Source organism: Caretta caretta, chromosome 19 (assembly GCF_965140235.1).
Source record: "Caretta caretta isolate rCarCar2 chromosome 19, rCarCar1.hap1, whole genome shotgun sequence".
NCBI lineage: Eukaryota > Metazoa > Chordata > Testudines > Cheloniidae > Caretta > Caretta caretta.
This window is the reverse complement of record NC_134224.1, coordinates 5,292,947-5,309,612: the sequence shown is the minus strand read 5'-3', so window position 1 is coordinate 5,309,612 and position 16,666 is coordinate 5,292,947. Positions and strand designations below refer to the sequence as shown.

Genomic DNA, 16,666 nt, shown 5'->3' with positions numbered 1-16,666 from the left:
TTTCCCTTTGGCTTCATGATCGATATTTATCTTTCTGCTACCCTTAAAGAGGTGTGTTTTGCCCTCTGACTCAGCCAATCCCCCTGCCATAGGGAAAGCTACCGCCTTACGCCGTGGATGTAAGGGAACGTCGACACTGGAAAGAAGGAGTGTTCTGAACCTGGGCGCAACTCAGGTTACAATAGCAGTGAAAACATGGCAACAACTTTTAACTCAGGTTAGCAGCACAAGTGAAAGCCTGCAGGGAAGCCTGGCTTCCAACTCAAGCTGCTAACCTGAGTTAAAAGAGGAGTTTCCATGTCTCCACTGCTATTTTAACCTGAGTAAGCTAACCTGAGTTAAGAACATACTTTTTTTTTTGGAAAGGCTAGACATCCTTTGCATGAAATCACCAACGCAGAGGTCAGTCCTTGCTTCAGGAGCAAGCCTACTTGCCTTGAGAGTAAGGGACGAGGCACGGATGTTTAAAAGATGGACAGATCCAACAGCCAAAGCAGCGAGGAATATTGGGCCAGATCCTCAGCTGGTATAAAATAAGTGCAACTCCACTAGCATCAGTTGGATTAAGCCAATTTACACCACGTGAAGATAGGGCCCAGTATATTTGAAAACCAAAATGCAGGAATGGTCAAACTCTTCATGTTTCCAAACTTTCACCAATGCCGAAATCCAGCTTAAACCATCTGGACATTGAGATAATAATAAAATAAAATTTACCGAGTCTCTGAAGGCCAAACTGCCCAAACCCTTTGCCGCGTACAAAGCCCTGGTATACAAAAGTGCCGCTTGACGACTCAGACGAGACCTGTAATCGTGGGAGCCCAAATAAATCATATTTACAATGGCATCTCAAAAATTCATCGCATCTTACTGCAGATGTAACACAACCCTGTGGTGAGGCCATAAATCTGTTCAAAGCACAGTGTGCGGCAAAAGCCTGGACACATTTACTCACACAAAGATCAACTTAGCTAAACAGCTGATTTTAACATTAATGATATGCTTGGTTAACATTAGAAGCGTGGCCACATACAAATGACACTCTCTCCTGTTCAATGTATATTCTTTCTGAGGGTGAAATTCACCCCAGTGCCACATGGGGAGCACAGACATAATTTCAATCGAAGCCTTATTTTGAAGTTCAAGAGGTGTAAAGGTCTCATGCTGGCCCTTTGCACAGGGGTGAAATCTAATCTTAGCATTTTCAGCAGCTGACTTCATTGCCAAAACCAGTGGGTTGTTCCTGTTGGTCTTGCAGAGCCAACCCAGCTTTGGGTGAATGAGCGGAGTCTATTCTGCTTTGGCTAGCAATTGCCAGCTAAAGTTTCAGACTGCAGAACATTTATAGTGAGGAGAGGAGATGCAGAAAGGACCCAACGTGATTCTCGGATGCCAGATGGAGTCTGTAGCAATGGCAGCTCGAAACATAATCCTGTGACGTGTAAAATGAGCGAATTTACTGCGGTAGCTATTGAGAGAATGGAAGCCCGCCATGGATTTTCTCGGTAGTCTTGCTCTACTCTCTCACTGCATAGAATACTGGCATCCAGCGAGACGGATGCCCCACTGGATGTCCTGAAGGCCTGCAAAGTGCTTGTTTGTTAGGAGGTTCTAGCTGAAGGTGCAGAGTGGCACTAAACAACCGATTGTTGAGTCTGCCCTAAAACAAGACCAGCAAAGTACCCAGACCCTTGGAATGCGCGGTTTGACGCAGCACATGAAGTTTAGGACTTGGCTCCCAACAGCAGCTTGAGAAATGCAGCAGCTGGATTTTACCCGAGACGCCACATTAGCCACCTGTTTACGAGCAGAACTTGCTTCGTCTTTGCAATCTCTTCCAAGTTTACGCATAGCATTAATTTAGTTCAATTGCACAGAAAGCTGAAAGCATTTAAAAAAAACAAACAAACCCCGAACAACCCAACAACTTGTCCCTTGGCGGGGGGGGGGGGGGGGGGGGGGGGGGGGGGAGAGAATCTTGTTTGTAATGACTGCTGCACACACTGACACACTGCAGATAACAGAGGTAGCCAGAGCCAAGGCTGCATCTGGTCATGGGTCAGTCAGATGAAGCCTCCTCCTAAGCTCCAGGAGGCCTCTGAGGCGCAAGGGAAGCTATCAGAGACAAAAGCTGGTGTGGGAAGCCAAGTCCTTAGGGAAAGATTAGCTCTTTTGGATGTTGAACCGAGACATAATGCTGAGCTGGAATGAACCTTCTTGGCTACTCCTTTTGTGTTATCTGGAGAACATGCAGATTTAACAACACTGGGCAATGAAAAGCCTTATGGCCATAAGTGATAGGAGAAAGGCTGCTTGTGCAATGTTAATCTAATGCCCTGGCAGAGAGCGTTGCATCCCTTTTTAACAGCAGAGGATAACAACCTACTACTGCTACCAGCTAAGTGAGTTACTCTTTCAGCTTAGGTGGCAGAGGTCTGTGCTGTGGTTCTCAATGTCAGACTTTGCTGATAACCCATGAAGGGGCTGCTACACTAACACACACTGCCACGCAAGAGAGTTTTGTACTTACAGTACACATTTGCCGATATACTTACGTGCCCATCTAAAGCCCATTTATCATTCTTGAACTTGTTAACAAAGATCTCCACCGGTCCTGTTATCTGATAAACCTGGAGAAGCAAGTGCATGTCTTCTCTCTTGTAAATGCCTGGAAAAGGACACAGGGGTTTTACCAATCAGACATTCTTGGTCTAGCAAACCTGTCAGGTGCCATATTTCGATATGGAGGTGCGGGGGCTCAGCCAGTGAAACAAATAGTCTGAGATGACAATAATGCCTGGATTTATAAAAGTAGCTTAAGAGAATTTTCTACCTGAGCCAGAGATGGTGGCACAATAATTGCTTCTTCCCAAAGCAAGAAACAACTCCTGCACCATATAAAAGTGTCACTGCGAAGCGATAAAACCAGAACAAAACACCACCCCACAGACCTCCACAGGATAATAAACCATCTGGAGGACGGGAAGAACCTAGCCTGTCACTGTTTAAGCTTTATAACCAGTTCATTATAAGAAGCACGGAACGGAGGATAATGAGGCGGAGGTGTTTATGCCTTTTTACCTCATTTGTATTAACTAATTGTGAATCTGCCACGGCAGTGTGAAGGGACCCAAGAATGAGCTCAGGACTGGCTTTCAGCTGGAATCAGAGCAAACAAAAGTCTGTATCTTATATACAAGCAACTCCAGATGTAGCAACTCCTTGGTTTCCGTCTCTTTAACGCTAACAAAGAGCGGAGGTTTCAAAGCTCAGCTGTTCTGTTGAAGATCCAGCAGGCAATCAATATTATTCACAAAACAGAACAACACTGCTTCAGTTTGTGACTCCAAAGGCCACCGTTTCAGTGTGAGAGACTGACTGCACCTGCCACGGTGAGTGTGGATCCATACAAGCCACTGTGCTAGAACTCCTTACCTGATACCAGCAGTTCCACACCACTGTGGTCTATCAAAGTAGCATTGACTTTACTGGTAGTGGGATCGAAGCTAGTGACAGAGAGCATAGCGGGCTGCTTCTTTCCCATGTATTCATAGGAGCCTTTCCACAGGGAATTCTTTGCAAACACATCAGTGGGAACTGGAAACAGTAAGAAAGAGGGGTGGGGAGGAAAGACGGGGTTTTGAGCAGAGCTGAATGAATGCAAGGTATATCCTATCATATTGTTGGATGATTGATAATATTGTGAACATCCCTTGGGAGGAAAAGACGACAAACAACAGGCAGAAAAAAAGGCAAACAACAGGTAGATCCGCAGGAATGAATTTATTTAAAGGTGCAATTTCAGCTGGGTTAAAAATATATTTAAAAAAAATTGAATATGAATAGAAAATTGTTTGTCACGTTTGGAAACTCAGATGCACAAAGATCTCGCTAAACACATGAGAAACACAAAGTGTAACGGACTAGAAGCTAAAGGGAAACTGATCAGTCTGGTTTCCTTGTTCAAGTGGGGGAAGGGTAGAAAGAAAACAAACAGCACAAAATGTCAAAAGTATTAATAATATTTGTATTACAGTAGTGCACAGAGGCCCCAGTTGGGTTTGAGGACTCATCGTGCTAGGGGCTGTATATACACATAGTAGGAGACAGACCTAGATTTTTAAAGGTACTTATGTGGTGCTGTGCTCAGCATTACAAGGCCTAAGTGATTTATGAGCCTAAATCTCATTTGCCTAAATCCCATTGATTGTCAAAGGGATTTTGACTCCTAAGTGCTACATTTCTTTTGAAAATGAGTTTGAGACTCCTAAATGAGTTAAGTGTTGCAATGCTGAGCACAGCAACACTGAAGTACCTTTAAAAATCTGGGCCATAGTGTATTAGCCAAAGAAATAACAATTTAAAGACAGACAAAATGCAGAAGAAAGGAAATGTTATTATGCCCATTTTACAGATTGGGAACAGAGGCACAGAGCAGTTTAAGGTCCACAGAGAGCCTGTGGCAGAGCTGGGAGTTGAACCTTGGAGTCCTGAGTGTTACACTAGGGCCTTAATCATGAGAGCATCCTTCCTCTAAAGAGTACATTTGATTTTTAAAGTTCTCCCCCAAAGGGCTCATGTAAAAAATGGTGAAAAAATGTGGTTTCCATTCTGCAGGATTCGAACATGGACCCACCTGTCATGTTTTAAAAAATTATCACAATTTGTGTTTTGAAAAAATTAGCATCTCCCCCTCTTCCTCCTTTTCCCCCTCTTTTTTTTTTTCTGCCCAGGAGCATGAAAGGAAAAGTGAAACTGTCGCTTTGATCCATATTATATTTCCAAACTTTTCACAGAGTTTAAGGCCAGAAGAGATCATTTAGTCTCACCTCCTGTACACAGGGCCATTCAATTTCACCCAGATACCCCTATACTAACACAAAAGATTTCCATTAGACTAAAACGTTTCATTCCTTGGGAGCCTAACTTGTGTGCCAGAGAGAGTAAACAGGAGAGATGAATGATCAAGGCCCCTGGAATGGCTCCAATTTTGGAAAACGTAAGTTTAATTTGTCCCTTTGCCCCTCTGTCTGCAATTTGTCCAGTGCTGAGGAAGTTTTGAAAAGTGGCAAAAGGAAAATGAAAAGAAAAACAAAGTGAGAAAACCCCCAAGCCCTGGTTCAGTCTATGGTATTTGACAGCAGAAAGGAATAAAGGAAAAAAGGAGGAGAGAGAAAGGGAAAAAAACCAAACTCTGATATTTTGAAATCTCCAGTTTTGACAAAGCACTGGAAAATAAAAAATAACTCCTCACCCAAACAATACAGCTTTTCAGGTAAGTTTTCTTTATGGAAAAAAAACAACAATTTTTCATTAAAAAAAAAGTTTCTGACTCAGAAATTCTGACCAGCTCTACTCCGAGGGGACATATAAGGCATATAAGAGATTTTCAGCGGCGCAAAAGAGAAATTCAATAGGAGCCAGGTGCCTAACTCCCTTGGGCTGTGATTCTCACGGATGTCTAAGTGTGGTCCTACCACAGAACCCAGTGGTTAGGGGACTCTGCGTGTTTCCACCAGCCCTGTAGTTTAAAGAACTGCAGGGAACAATCTAAAAGCTATTTGTTAGCCTTCCGATCGATTTGATAACAGGGAAAGGCAGGGGAGCTGGAGATTGCTTCTTGCCACCTTCTATTTCCACATTTCTGTGTTAAAACTGAATATCAATGCTTCCAACAGCATAAATAGCCATGCTACAGTACCTGACACTTTAGCAAGGGGTGGATCCCTGGCAGTGCCAACCGGTCTTCCGCTAGGTCGTATATCAGCTAAAAAGAATGGGCAAAAATGCAGCCAATTAATATTACGGGACACTGAAGTATGGTTTAATCACTTCCCTTGTGGCAATGCATGATTTATGCGTGGGAGTCGCTTCACACTCGTTTCCCAGTGCTTGGATATTTGTTACAGCTCAGAAAGGAGCAGCAAGAGAAGAGAAACATCGAGCTACCATTTCTTATGCCCACAGTGTGTGTGCTCACCCCCAGTAACTGGTACCCCAAACGGCTTCCCAAACAGCCTGTTGATAGCTGGAATAGCTCTGGGATCTGGAATTCCCCTCCTATCCATCTGCATCTCTGTGAGGAGTCTGTTTCTGTTGGGACTTTAACTAGGGTTCTTCAGAGCCAAATGCCAATGTAGGTAAAACAGAGACTCTCCTTTAGCTGCTAGCCCTGGTGTCAAAAAACCTGATTCACCTGGCTTTGAAGCCTATGACAGTGTTTTCCTTGACATCATCGCAAGTTGGATCAGGCTTTATACGTTTATACAAGACCTGCAGTCACAAAACAACAAGACTATTGCCAGCTTCTCTCAGATGTATCCTGGAATTTGTGAGACAGCAAATTCCCCTTGGATCACAACTGCTCATCCCTGTGCCTCCAAGACACAACCCAAGCCAATCAGTCCCTTCCCTCCCTGCGGGCTCAGGGCTCTTACCAAGACAAATGGGTGGTTTCCCTGTCCAGCTGCCATCCGCTTTGCAGGTTCTGTGTTCGGATCCTCCTGTGAGATAGTACCCACTCTGGCAGGAGTAGATCAAGGTGTAGCCCAAGGAGGGCAAATCTAGGGCACCTACATTAGCATGGGATGGGGTCTCTGGCTGTTTGCAGTGATGAGCTGGAAAAACAGAAAGGGTGGAGATGAGAAGACCTGCCTGGATATCGACACAAGGGGTGAAATCCTGACTCCACTGAAATCAGTGGGAGCTTTGCCATTGACTTCAGTGCGGTCAGGATTGAACCCAAGGAAGTTTTGTCCTGCTTAAAACTCTCTGAAGCCCTTCAGTGAAGATGACCAAGTTGGGCATCTCACAGATACAGTGAATTCAACAGGCCAAAGACGCCTGCCTCAATAGTTGGACGCCCATTTGTTTGAACGCAGAGTGCCACTTTCAGCAGGTCTCCTGAACCAGAGCCTGTGCACTCCCAAACACTCCTGCAAATGGTGTCAAGGAACAGTAGGATTCCTCAGACGTGCACATCTGTGGGCAGAAAAAGCCACACTGCCGGGTTTCAAGTTCACTCTCCGATACGCCATCAGTTTACGAGTCAACGAACGAGCTTCCCAGCTAGTGGCGCCTCCAATTCTACCAAGGATTTGAGAGCTGAGCCCTGTTCATCCCACACCTCTTAGGTCCTCCTCAGTACGAAGATCCGCAAATTGGAACTGTGCTGAAGAGGCCCTTGCCGATGCACAAGGCAGAATAGAATTTAGCTCATTCTCCTGCCGCTCTGCAAGACCTTGCACCTTGAAGTCAGCAGGCACGTGAGCAAATACATGGGGCTTTTTCTTATATGGGCACCTATTACCCACCACCTCCTGTCCCGATTTTTCACACTTGCTGTCTGGTCATCCTAAAATCTTCAGAGGTGCTGAATATCTGTGTTCCCATAGTTACTCAGAATCTTTCAGGGTTTGGCCCTTAGATATTAAAAATCTATGAGATCATGTGTGTGTGTGTGATTTACTGCTCTATGCAGCCCTGTTGTTAAACATACCACAGTTTCCTAGGGGCAGGGGGTTACTACACAAACCTAATCATCTCATTGGTAGGAAGCTTTCCCCAAACCTCCCACTTATTTCTCCCTTTCTGTGGATCTCAAAGCACTTTCCAAACATGAATGAAGCCTCAACAGACCCTGTGTGGTGAGTATTATTGTTATTATAATCTACATTCTACAGATGGGAAAACAAAGACAGAGAAATGACTAGCCCAAAGTCACCCCGAAAATCAAATGGTAAATCTAGGTAACTATGTAGGAGTCCTGGCTCTATGCTAATCAGTAGATGATAATTCGGCTTTCAGTAAATTAGAGTAACTGCACCTAATTCTACTCCTGTGGAGAGGAGGCTTCAAGAAGAACTGATAGATGGCAAGTCAGTTTTTCTCCCTGCTATAAGCAAGCAACAGAAACATTTTTGCTTCAACTCTCATAAGAGCAGCAACTAACTGCCACTCACACCCGTAGCTGCTTTTCATACTCAGTGTCTTCCAGTCCAGCAGCAAGGAAGGTGAGTGTATGATCTAGTCTATTTACAAAGGTAAGCTAAGGAGAAACACTGCTCTCTGCCAGGGCAAAGCAGCCACACACCACACAATTGCATCTTTCTCCTCCGATTCTCCATGTTAGGAATTTTAACGGCTGATGCCCAATTAAGCCACGTCAGGTAGGCACACTTTGCCCTAACGACAATAAACATCTGAAATAACCTACTGAAGAAGGCCAAGAACACATTCAAGAGAACTCTAGGAGCAAGGGAGTGAGAGAACAAGACCTTGGGATTAAAGGGAACTGGGCTATGAATGATGTTTTCCTGTCCCGTAAAGGGCCTGATCCAGCTCTTATTGGGAATTTTTCCATGGATGTCCATGGTAGCGGGATCGGGCTCAAAGCAATTTATGGCTTTGAGTAAGTCCACTGGTCTGAAGTTAAATTCAGCGTGAGGCCCAGTGTTTGAAGGTGTTCACACAGCATGGTAAGGAAAGTAGTGTAATGAGTTGAGTAGAACAGAATAGCACAAAATCCCAATCCACATTTGATAGGAGATTCCCCACCTCCATCCGCAGCTCAAAGGAAGAGTAATAAGGTGCTCCATGCCACAAATTGCCAATCCCTACCCCATCGAAGGACCTGCTTTCACATAACCCTGATTGCTTCCATTCTCAGTTAAGGGCCCATGCTTACAGTATAACTTTCAGTGGGGCATCTCAACATCTTCAGAGCGCACAGAAAGAGACACCTGCATTAAAGTCACGTGTCCCCAACCATGTGTTGCAAGGCACCACCATGCGTGGCACAGCCCGCCAGCACCACAGTAAACGTATGTCTTCACGGCAAGTAAAAGCCGCTTTCTAAACCTGCGTGAGCTAACTTGGGTTAGAACAGCAGGGAAGACACAGCAACTTGGCTTTTAACTGGGGTTAGCAGCTTGAGTTCAACTCCAGACTCCCCAGCAGGCTTGAACTGAAGCTGCTAACCTGAATTAAAAATTGAGTTACTGGGACTTCAGTGCCGTTTTAACCTGAGTTAAGAACACACCTTGTTTTTGCAGTCAAGACATACCCTCAGCAGGTTTAGTTCTTGTAGATTGTGTAGCTTTTCCGTCGACATTGGGCCAATATAGAGTTATTAATTAAATGTATGTAGTACATGCCTTACAGAATTACATTAACTGGATAAGATCATGGTAATAAGTCACCCCAGAAGAGGAAGGGAGAAGAATTCTAATATTTCTGATGAGACGCTAGATGCCGCGATACCAAATTAGAGCTCAATCCGTTGAATTAAATTCCTCCCTGTATAACAGGGAGAAGATGGTGGAGAACTGAATGAGATAAACTACAATTTATTCAAGACCTACAGAAACATCATCCCACTGAAGTGGTCTTCTGGCTGAAGAGTATTACTTGGGCCCTCCAGCCTGAGATTCTGTGTCTTGACCATTAAACACAGTTGCAAAAGTATGAAACACACCAAGCCTCATCTCGGCACAAGATCAAACTCTTTGGCTGAAGGAAAAAAAAACACCAGAAAACAAATCTGGCTGTTCTCATCTGCTGTATCCATGTCAGCAGAGAAGTGCCCTGCGGTTTTGCAAACAGAGAATCAGAACATATGATATTTCAGTGCCCCCTGGCCTCTAACGCAGAACGGCCAAAGTTTTGCTGTGTAAAGCCCGCTGACATGGACAAAGGAGTCTGTAGTACGGACAAAGCTTCCCCGTGACACTTACGAACACAATCCGGCTGTACTCCACTCCACGTCAGGTTGGGGAGGCATGTTCTAGTGGTTGAGCCTTGCAGCAGGTATCCTTTCTGACACCTGAAGAACATGATGCTTCCCACCTATCGCGACAAAAGATAAAGAGCTGGATTGTCCAGTGTAATCGACCAGTTGACACACACTGTGTTCTACGCCAGTCCCAGAGTGTTCAGAGATCTTGGAAAAAACTCTGCATTTGCTTAAGTGGGCAAAGTGCTGCTCCATTCACAGAGGCACGTGTGGCTTTTTTGTCATACAATTACCCCCAAATTAGCAGCATCACAAGTTATTTACAACTGATCGAAATTTTTTCAAAATGTTGATTACAGCGTTCATCAAAATTGTATCCATAAAAAAATCCAGGAATAAAATGTCATTAAAATGTGTAGTCCACGTTTCACCTACTCTGGTGTTATTTATTACAGTAGCACTCAGAAGCCCTGGTCAAGATGAGGGCCCCATTATGCGAAGTGCAGTGTGAACACACAAGAAGATATATGGTCCTTGCCTTAAGGAACAATGTTTATTTTCCTTATGATAAATGTTTAAAGTGACATTCAAAATAAATAATGATAATAGGAAACATCCCTTACTTACATTATAGATACCACCTTGACTTATGGACCCTGAAAAGGATTCTAAAAATCTAATTTACTTTACACCATTATTGTTTATTTTTCACATTTTGTTCTACAGGGACAGCAAAGCCAGACTAGTCAGTTTCAGGTCCTGTTTTCATAGGCTCCTAGCATGATGCTATTTCTTTTGGGTTTCCATCACTGCAAGCAAATATTTCCTTTTAAAGACAGAATACATTAAAAATTAAAAAAAAAAAGTGAGAGAGCACTTTTCACTTCTAAATTCTGTATAAACTCTGCTCTTTTTTAGTTGGTTTTTGCTGTTGGCGGGTTTTTGTTGCTTAAACATTTTGATCATTAAAGAAACCCCCCAAACTAAAACTATCAGAAACATTATTTCAGTTTTTTACATGGAAGTTCAAGATACATAGTGGGGTGTAATCCTAGCCCGCTCTTAAGACAAATGGGCATGTTGCCAGGACTTCACCCGTGATCACAGGGATTAGAGGGAAATGACTGATTGAGGTGTACACACCTTTCTGACTCCAATTATCACAACTTCCTGGCATTTGCACGTGTGGGTGCTTACTAATCTTTTCTGCAGGCTCAACATTCAAAGACAACGGGAAATTTGGCACATTTGATCATCTTTCCGCCTCCCACAAGGACAAAAGTAACATAAGATTTTCCCCTGCAGTTTCTCCCACACAGTACCACCTCCTCATCAGCCAATCTACAAACATTCTGATTTTGTGATGTTTTGCCATGTGCAGGCTCTTGCGGGGTTCCACCTGGCTGATGATGGCCGGCTCTCCTTAACACAGCCCAAGAGAGCAGTCTCATTCACAGCATGGGTACCAGTGTGGCTCAGCAATCTCGCCAACGCCACTTACCAAAAAAAAAAAATCACACTTGCGGCATCTCCGTATTAATGAGGACCTAGAATTAACACACTAACCCCTGCATCAAGGTAACAAATTAGCAGCTTTACTCAAAAAATCCACTTTCGGAGGAAAGCCCACATCCAATTAACTAATCCCTCCTCATATCCCACCCTAGCATGTAAGGGGTCTTGTGTAAAACACAGGATGGGAATGCACAGGTGGAACCTGGAGGAGATCTCTCCAGGACATTACATTGATTTCTTCCCCCATCAAGCCTGAGATTAGTAAAGCCACTTAAGTGATTTGGATTTTAAAGTAATGGAAACAGGGCATGCAATGCTAATACTAATTCCACTAATAATAAATCTTAGTTAGCAGCGTAATTAACACCATAAATCTAATACTTAAACACACTGAAGGTTCGCTGTGGAATCATTGCACACTCTGGCAAGAGCCCATAGGCGTGAAGTCTAATTGAGGTCCCAGGGACTTCTTGAGCAAGTCAGCGCTAACCGACAACAGTACAGGTTGCAGAGTCTACGCAACTTGTACTTGTGTAATGGAGAAAGTGACACAGGGATATGATGGTAATTACATTACCTGATAACCTTGGGAATTGTTCTGCATTCCAAAGAGCGGCATACCAGGGTCTGCACAGGTAGTGAGAGTTGGATCTTAAATAGAAAAAAAATGAACACAGCAATATTAAAAGGACTCAGAGACTGAGGGTGTTAGTGAAATCCATTCCAGAGCTACGCATCCTCCCGGCTTGCTCTACAGCTGTTTCACCTTCCTTTTCACGTGGGACTTATGTATTTTGCGACAGAACTAATATGTACCATCAGAGAGAATTAAACAACTATTTCTGTCTCTTAGTCTGTGGTGGGTCCAACACAGTGTAACGGGAACCACTGCACCCCTCAGGGAAAAATAAACAAGACAAAAATCCACCAGTGAGGTATATTTCCCTCCCTTTTCCAGTTCTACACACCATTCGCAACAGTTGATTCAGTACATTATTAGACCTGGGATCCGTGCACAAGCAGGTACCGTGGCATCCCAGGCTGGCCTGGGAGCATTCCAATAGCGTGCACCAAAGCTACAGCAGGAGTTCCTAAGTCACCTGGCCGTAGTTGAGGAAAGTGCAAGAGTGGTTGGAAAAATTTAGTAACTTAAAACAGGAACCATTTTTTGGGGTAAAAAATCCTCCTCCAAATCCCATTTTTCAACCACCTCTAGAGAGTGTCTTTAAACCCATGGGTAAGCAGGACCCAACCCACAATCTTAATTTAGAGACACAGACAGTTCCCCCAGCTGCACCTGGCACCACAGAACGTCTAACAGACCGTTCCATTATCACTGCCCGGGTGGGATGGGAGATCCAAGCATTTTTAAAGGCATATTGGTAATGTTTCCCCCATCTGGGCATTTCAAGTATTACAAAACCCCTTCCCGGGCCGTTTGGACGATGCCGAGATGTTGTCACTTTGCGCATTGATGTGCAGCCTCTTGGTTTATTGGTCATTTTCTCTCTATCAACAGGGTTGTTTGTTCAATCTCATTTTCTAATGCTCCAGGCAGGGTTTACACAGGCAATAATAGTGGTTAGATTCCAAGTTCCATGCACCGCCCTGGAATAGCTGGATTCTGCTACAATAATCTGCAGTGAAACAGGTCCCAGTCTTGACATGTAAGTCCCATCTGTGCTACAGTTATTATGGTACTGGGTCACCCATGGGCAACGCAATTGTGCTCCGACATGACCTTTTGGTTTTGGCCTACGAGAGGTGCTAGCTCCCTTTATATCTTCTCTGCCTTGCTGCGGGGGACAAGCAGTGTTATGAAAGTTGCTCGGTGTGGTTTTCCATCAGGATTCCGCTCGGCTGCCTCTGTCACCGAACGCTCATCTCAGAACCCTGCTATTTCATGGTGATTGATGGTGACTGGAGATGTTAATGCATCTCAGATACATAATCTCTCTTTATGCCTAGTTTAGTCTCAATCCATCAGAAGATGGATACATGCAAGTCAGGAGAAATACCTGCCGTTGTCATTACAGCATATATCACTTTCTTCTTCCAGTGCAAAGACAAGAGCTGTGAATCAGTTGAATGAAAGCTGAAATGTATCAAGTTTGTCCTCGAGTTCCAAACTGATCAAAGAAGCTGTAATCCCTGCCTGATAGGTAGCAGCAGCAAGGCTGATTGGGAGATGAAAAAACAAACCAACCAAACACACAAGCAAAGATACTGAGGATGGACAGTCCCCTGCTGGATCCATGGGGGAAGCAGTACTGGCTGACAAAGTGCCATTACCTTGCAGACTCTGTGTGCTTTTGTGAACCTATGAGCTTGATAGGACAGCGTGAAGCTGAAAAGCCCCCTCTCCTGCAGTGGGCTGAGAATGGGCGAAATGTTTGGAACAGGAGGAGCAGCTCTGACTAAGACTCTGCCCAGCAATGGGCTGAGCACAGCGGCTAGGATGGATCAGTAGGTGACCTGGGTGAAAAATCGGCTGTGGGCAATGTACATGGGCATTGCATTCAGGCCTTGATCCCGAGTCCTTGACTTGGGCTCAGCAGGAATAGGCAGTGCACAGATGCACCGAAGTTTAAACACTAGCCATCGCCATGTGCACCGAGCAGAAGTAAGTCACAAGCTCCCTGGGTGCTGGAGCACAGGATAAAAAGAAGGGAGTGTGATTGCGACATTAGCCACACTAGCACTAGCAGGGGCTCAGACAGCTTGGTGAGGGCCTGGTGTAAGTGCACAGGACAGGCAGATGTCAACAGACAACAGGAGTGCATGCAGACTCTCCACAATGCCGGATCGGGGTCTCCTGTGGCCACGAGCCTGTTCTTCATGCCGGTTTACACTGAGCTGCTATGTGAAGCACTCTGAACCGCACTGAGCGGGATCAAACCTTCCCTGGTAACTCTTTCCCTTAGCTAAAAAGAGACTCAAATGAATCGGATGTATCCAGACATAGGAAACACACACAGTGAGAAAAGCCCTCACAATCAAACACACAGCAGGAGCAGAGATCACTCCCTCTCCTCATGGCAGTTAAGAGGAAAAGGGCACACCAATGCTGTAACTAACAGGCCTGAATTTTTATTCCTTATGAGCTGACTAATCAGCCTCTCCATACAGCATCCTTACGTGCTTCCCTGAGCTCTCTGCAGGTCCTTGGGAACTGCACTGAGTCAGTAAACAAGGGATACAAAGTGCAGCTGGTCTGGGGCTGCAACACACAAGCTAATTCATTTCACTTATTCAGCTCTGCTGACCTTTTGTCATTTATCACCAGTGCGGTTTCCATGGCATCTGATGGAGGCCCCCAGATAAATCAGAGTGTCTAAACTCACTAACTAACTAACTAAAATGAAGTCCCATCCCACAGATGAGGTGGAGGCTGACGGATCACGCCAGGTGAGGTGTATTAAATCTGGGTCTCCAGGCTGTATTTTGGGGACCTGAGAGCCCGGCCATCTAATGAACCTCAAGATCGGATGGGATCTGAATAAATAATGCTTTTTTATCGGCTGCCTGGACTGGAAATAGACATGTTGGATCAAGGTTTTCACAGGCAGACAAGTTTTTTCCCTTCCTGTGATTTGTATTAGGGAGACAAATTTGAAGTATGAAAGTAAATTTCTCTGGCAATTCAAACGACTGTTATTGCGCTCTTCAATGCTACACTCTTCCAAATGTATGGATGCCACATCCTGAGTGTATATTACAGGGCCCTGAATAAGTAATCGTGGAGAAGGGATGAAACATTGGAGGCGAACCCAACTGTGGTAGTTAAATGCCTACATGCATAGCTAATGGTACATGTGTACTTGGCTAACTTGCTAGATTAAACATCATGAATGGTCGAATGAAATCTGATTAGTTTTTCCTCATCACACCAACCCACATATGAGACCAAGGATGTGACTGATGGCAGGTAAATTTAGAGCAATGCAGCTTCTTTGCTCCTGGTGCCTGGATAATAAGGTGATTGTGGCATTAGAAATGAATAGTTAGATGGACAAGTTAGAGGGATAGATGGCATGTCATCAGCCCGTGGAATTCATTGCCACAGAGGCCCGAGTCAAATACTGAAGCTAGAAACAGATGAGAATGGTACGACTACTAATGATTATGTACTGCTCTGAGCTTTCGTGGGGCCTTGGAAACCACTGGGAAGTGACAGACAAGGAATATGTTAGGGATATGGGGATTTGTATCCAAGTCAGCAGCTCAACTCCACAGCTATGCACAGTAACTCATATGGTTCTGTGTTCTATGGACAGCACCTTTACCTTTCCAGAGGTCTCCTGTTCTGCTGGGAGCAGTTGCCATTTTGGGTCCCATTCAAATGCAGCATGTTACAGAGGACACACACGCTGCACTTTACTTTGTTCCACCAGGAGCTCTTGTGACAATCTGGCCCCAGTTGTGGGTGCTGAGAACTTCTGGAAATGTGGCCCTGGGTCCCAACAGCAAAAATCTCCCACAGGTTCCAGGGACTGGGACTTTGCCATGAAATACGGATGGACGGTGCGGATGGCCAATAGGCAGAGCAAGCATCTGGGGCCTGGGAAGCTTGCAAGTGAGGTGAGCCCATACCCAGATCTGTTCTGAGATTTAATGGGGAGGAGGGACTGACAAGTTAGCAGAAGGAAGGTGAGTTTGCCATGTACTGGTCTTCTCTGCAGAAAAAGATCCACAGGGGACAGGGCCGAGTAAGTAGGTGAAAGGGGGTAGGAGAAATTGTAGAAGAGAAACTGAGTAGATTGATGAGGGAAGGGACAGTTGAAGGTTTGGAATGAGAAGTCAGATTCAGGATGCCCCCTTACCTATGCAGCTGGGCTGTGTTCCACTCCATGTCCCATCAGACTGACAGAACCTCCGAGCTGAGCCCACCAGCACCAGTGGGGACAGGCAGGAGAATGAAACAGATGAGCGGTAAGTGAATCCTCTGTCTTCTCTCCTGCTCTGAGCTGGTGTCCCGGGATCACCACAAAACACAGCTAGAAAAGCCAAAGGGTAGTCAGAGGATGGCAATGAATCTCAGTAAAGGCAAATAGTGTTAATGGGTTAAAGACAATTCTATTAATGGCCAAAAACTCCCAACCCCAGCTTTCAAGCGCTGCAATGGCTCAGGAAATTACTAGTGGCAGAAGGTACGCTGGCTGCTTTCTGCTCACTTCTGTCTTTTTGTCAATTACTGTTTAATTAACTTTCACTTTCCAGCATCTCCTGGCAGGGAGGAGGAACAGACGGTTTGGATCCTTTTTTTTTGGTCTTTTTTCTCCACAATGGTGTGCTTAACTTTGACTGTATCTTTAATTGCACAGTGTCAAATTGTCATGCAGAGCCATGTCACATGTAAAGTCCGTTAATTATATAATAGCCGGGGAAAGGTGTAAGGTCAGGTCTTTGTGCTGTTTA

The 16,666-nt window shown here is 44.8% G+C and overlaps 1 protein-coding gene across 4 annotated transcripts in view; it reads right to left on the bottom strand.

Annotated features, from left to right (window-relative positions):
- The window catches only part of CSMD2 (CUB and Sushi multiple domains 2), a 549,151-nt gene that overhangs the window by 10,560 nt on the left and 521,925 nt on the right, over positions 1-16,666 (bottom strand). For all 4 annotated transcript variants that reach the window (XM_048825804.2, XM_075121410.1, XM_048825805.2 and 1 more), the window contains 8 exons: positions 16,072-16,245; positions 11,826-11,899; positions 9,735-9,846; positions 6,438-6,617; positions 5,702-5,767; positions 3,436-3,597; positions 2,556-2,668; positions 718-805 (listed from right to left, as the gene is read on the bottom strand). In XM_048825804.2, the coding sequence (XP_048681761.2) occupies positions 718-805; positions 2,556-2,668; positions 3,436-3,597; positions 5,702-5,767; positions 6,438-6,617; positions 9,735-9,846; positions 11,826-11,899; positions 16,072-16,245 (969 nt within the window). The remainder of the gene's footprint in view (positions 1-717; positions 806-2,555; positions 2,669-3,435; positions 3,598-5,701; positions 5,768-6,437; positions 6,618-9,734; positions 9,847-11,825; positions 11,900-16,071; positions 16,246-16,666) is intronic.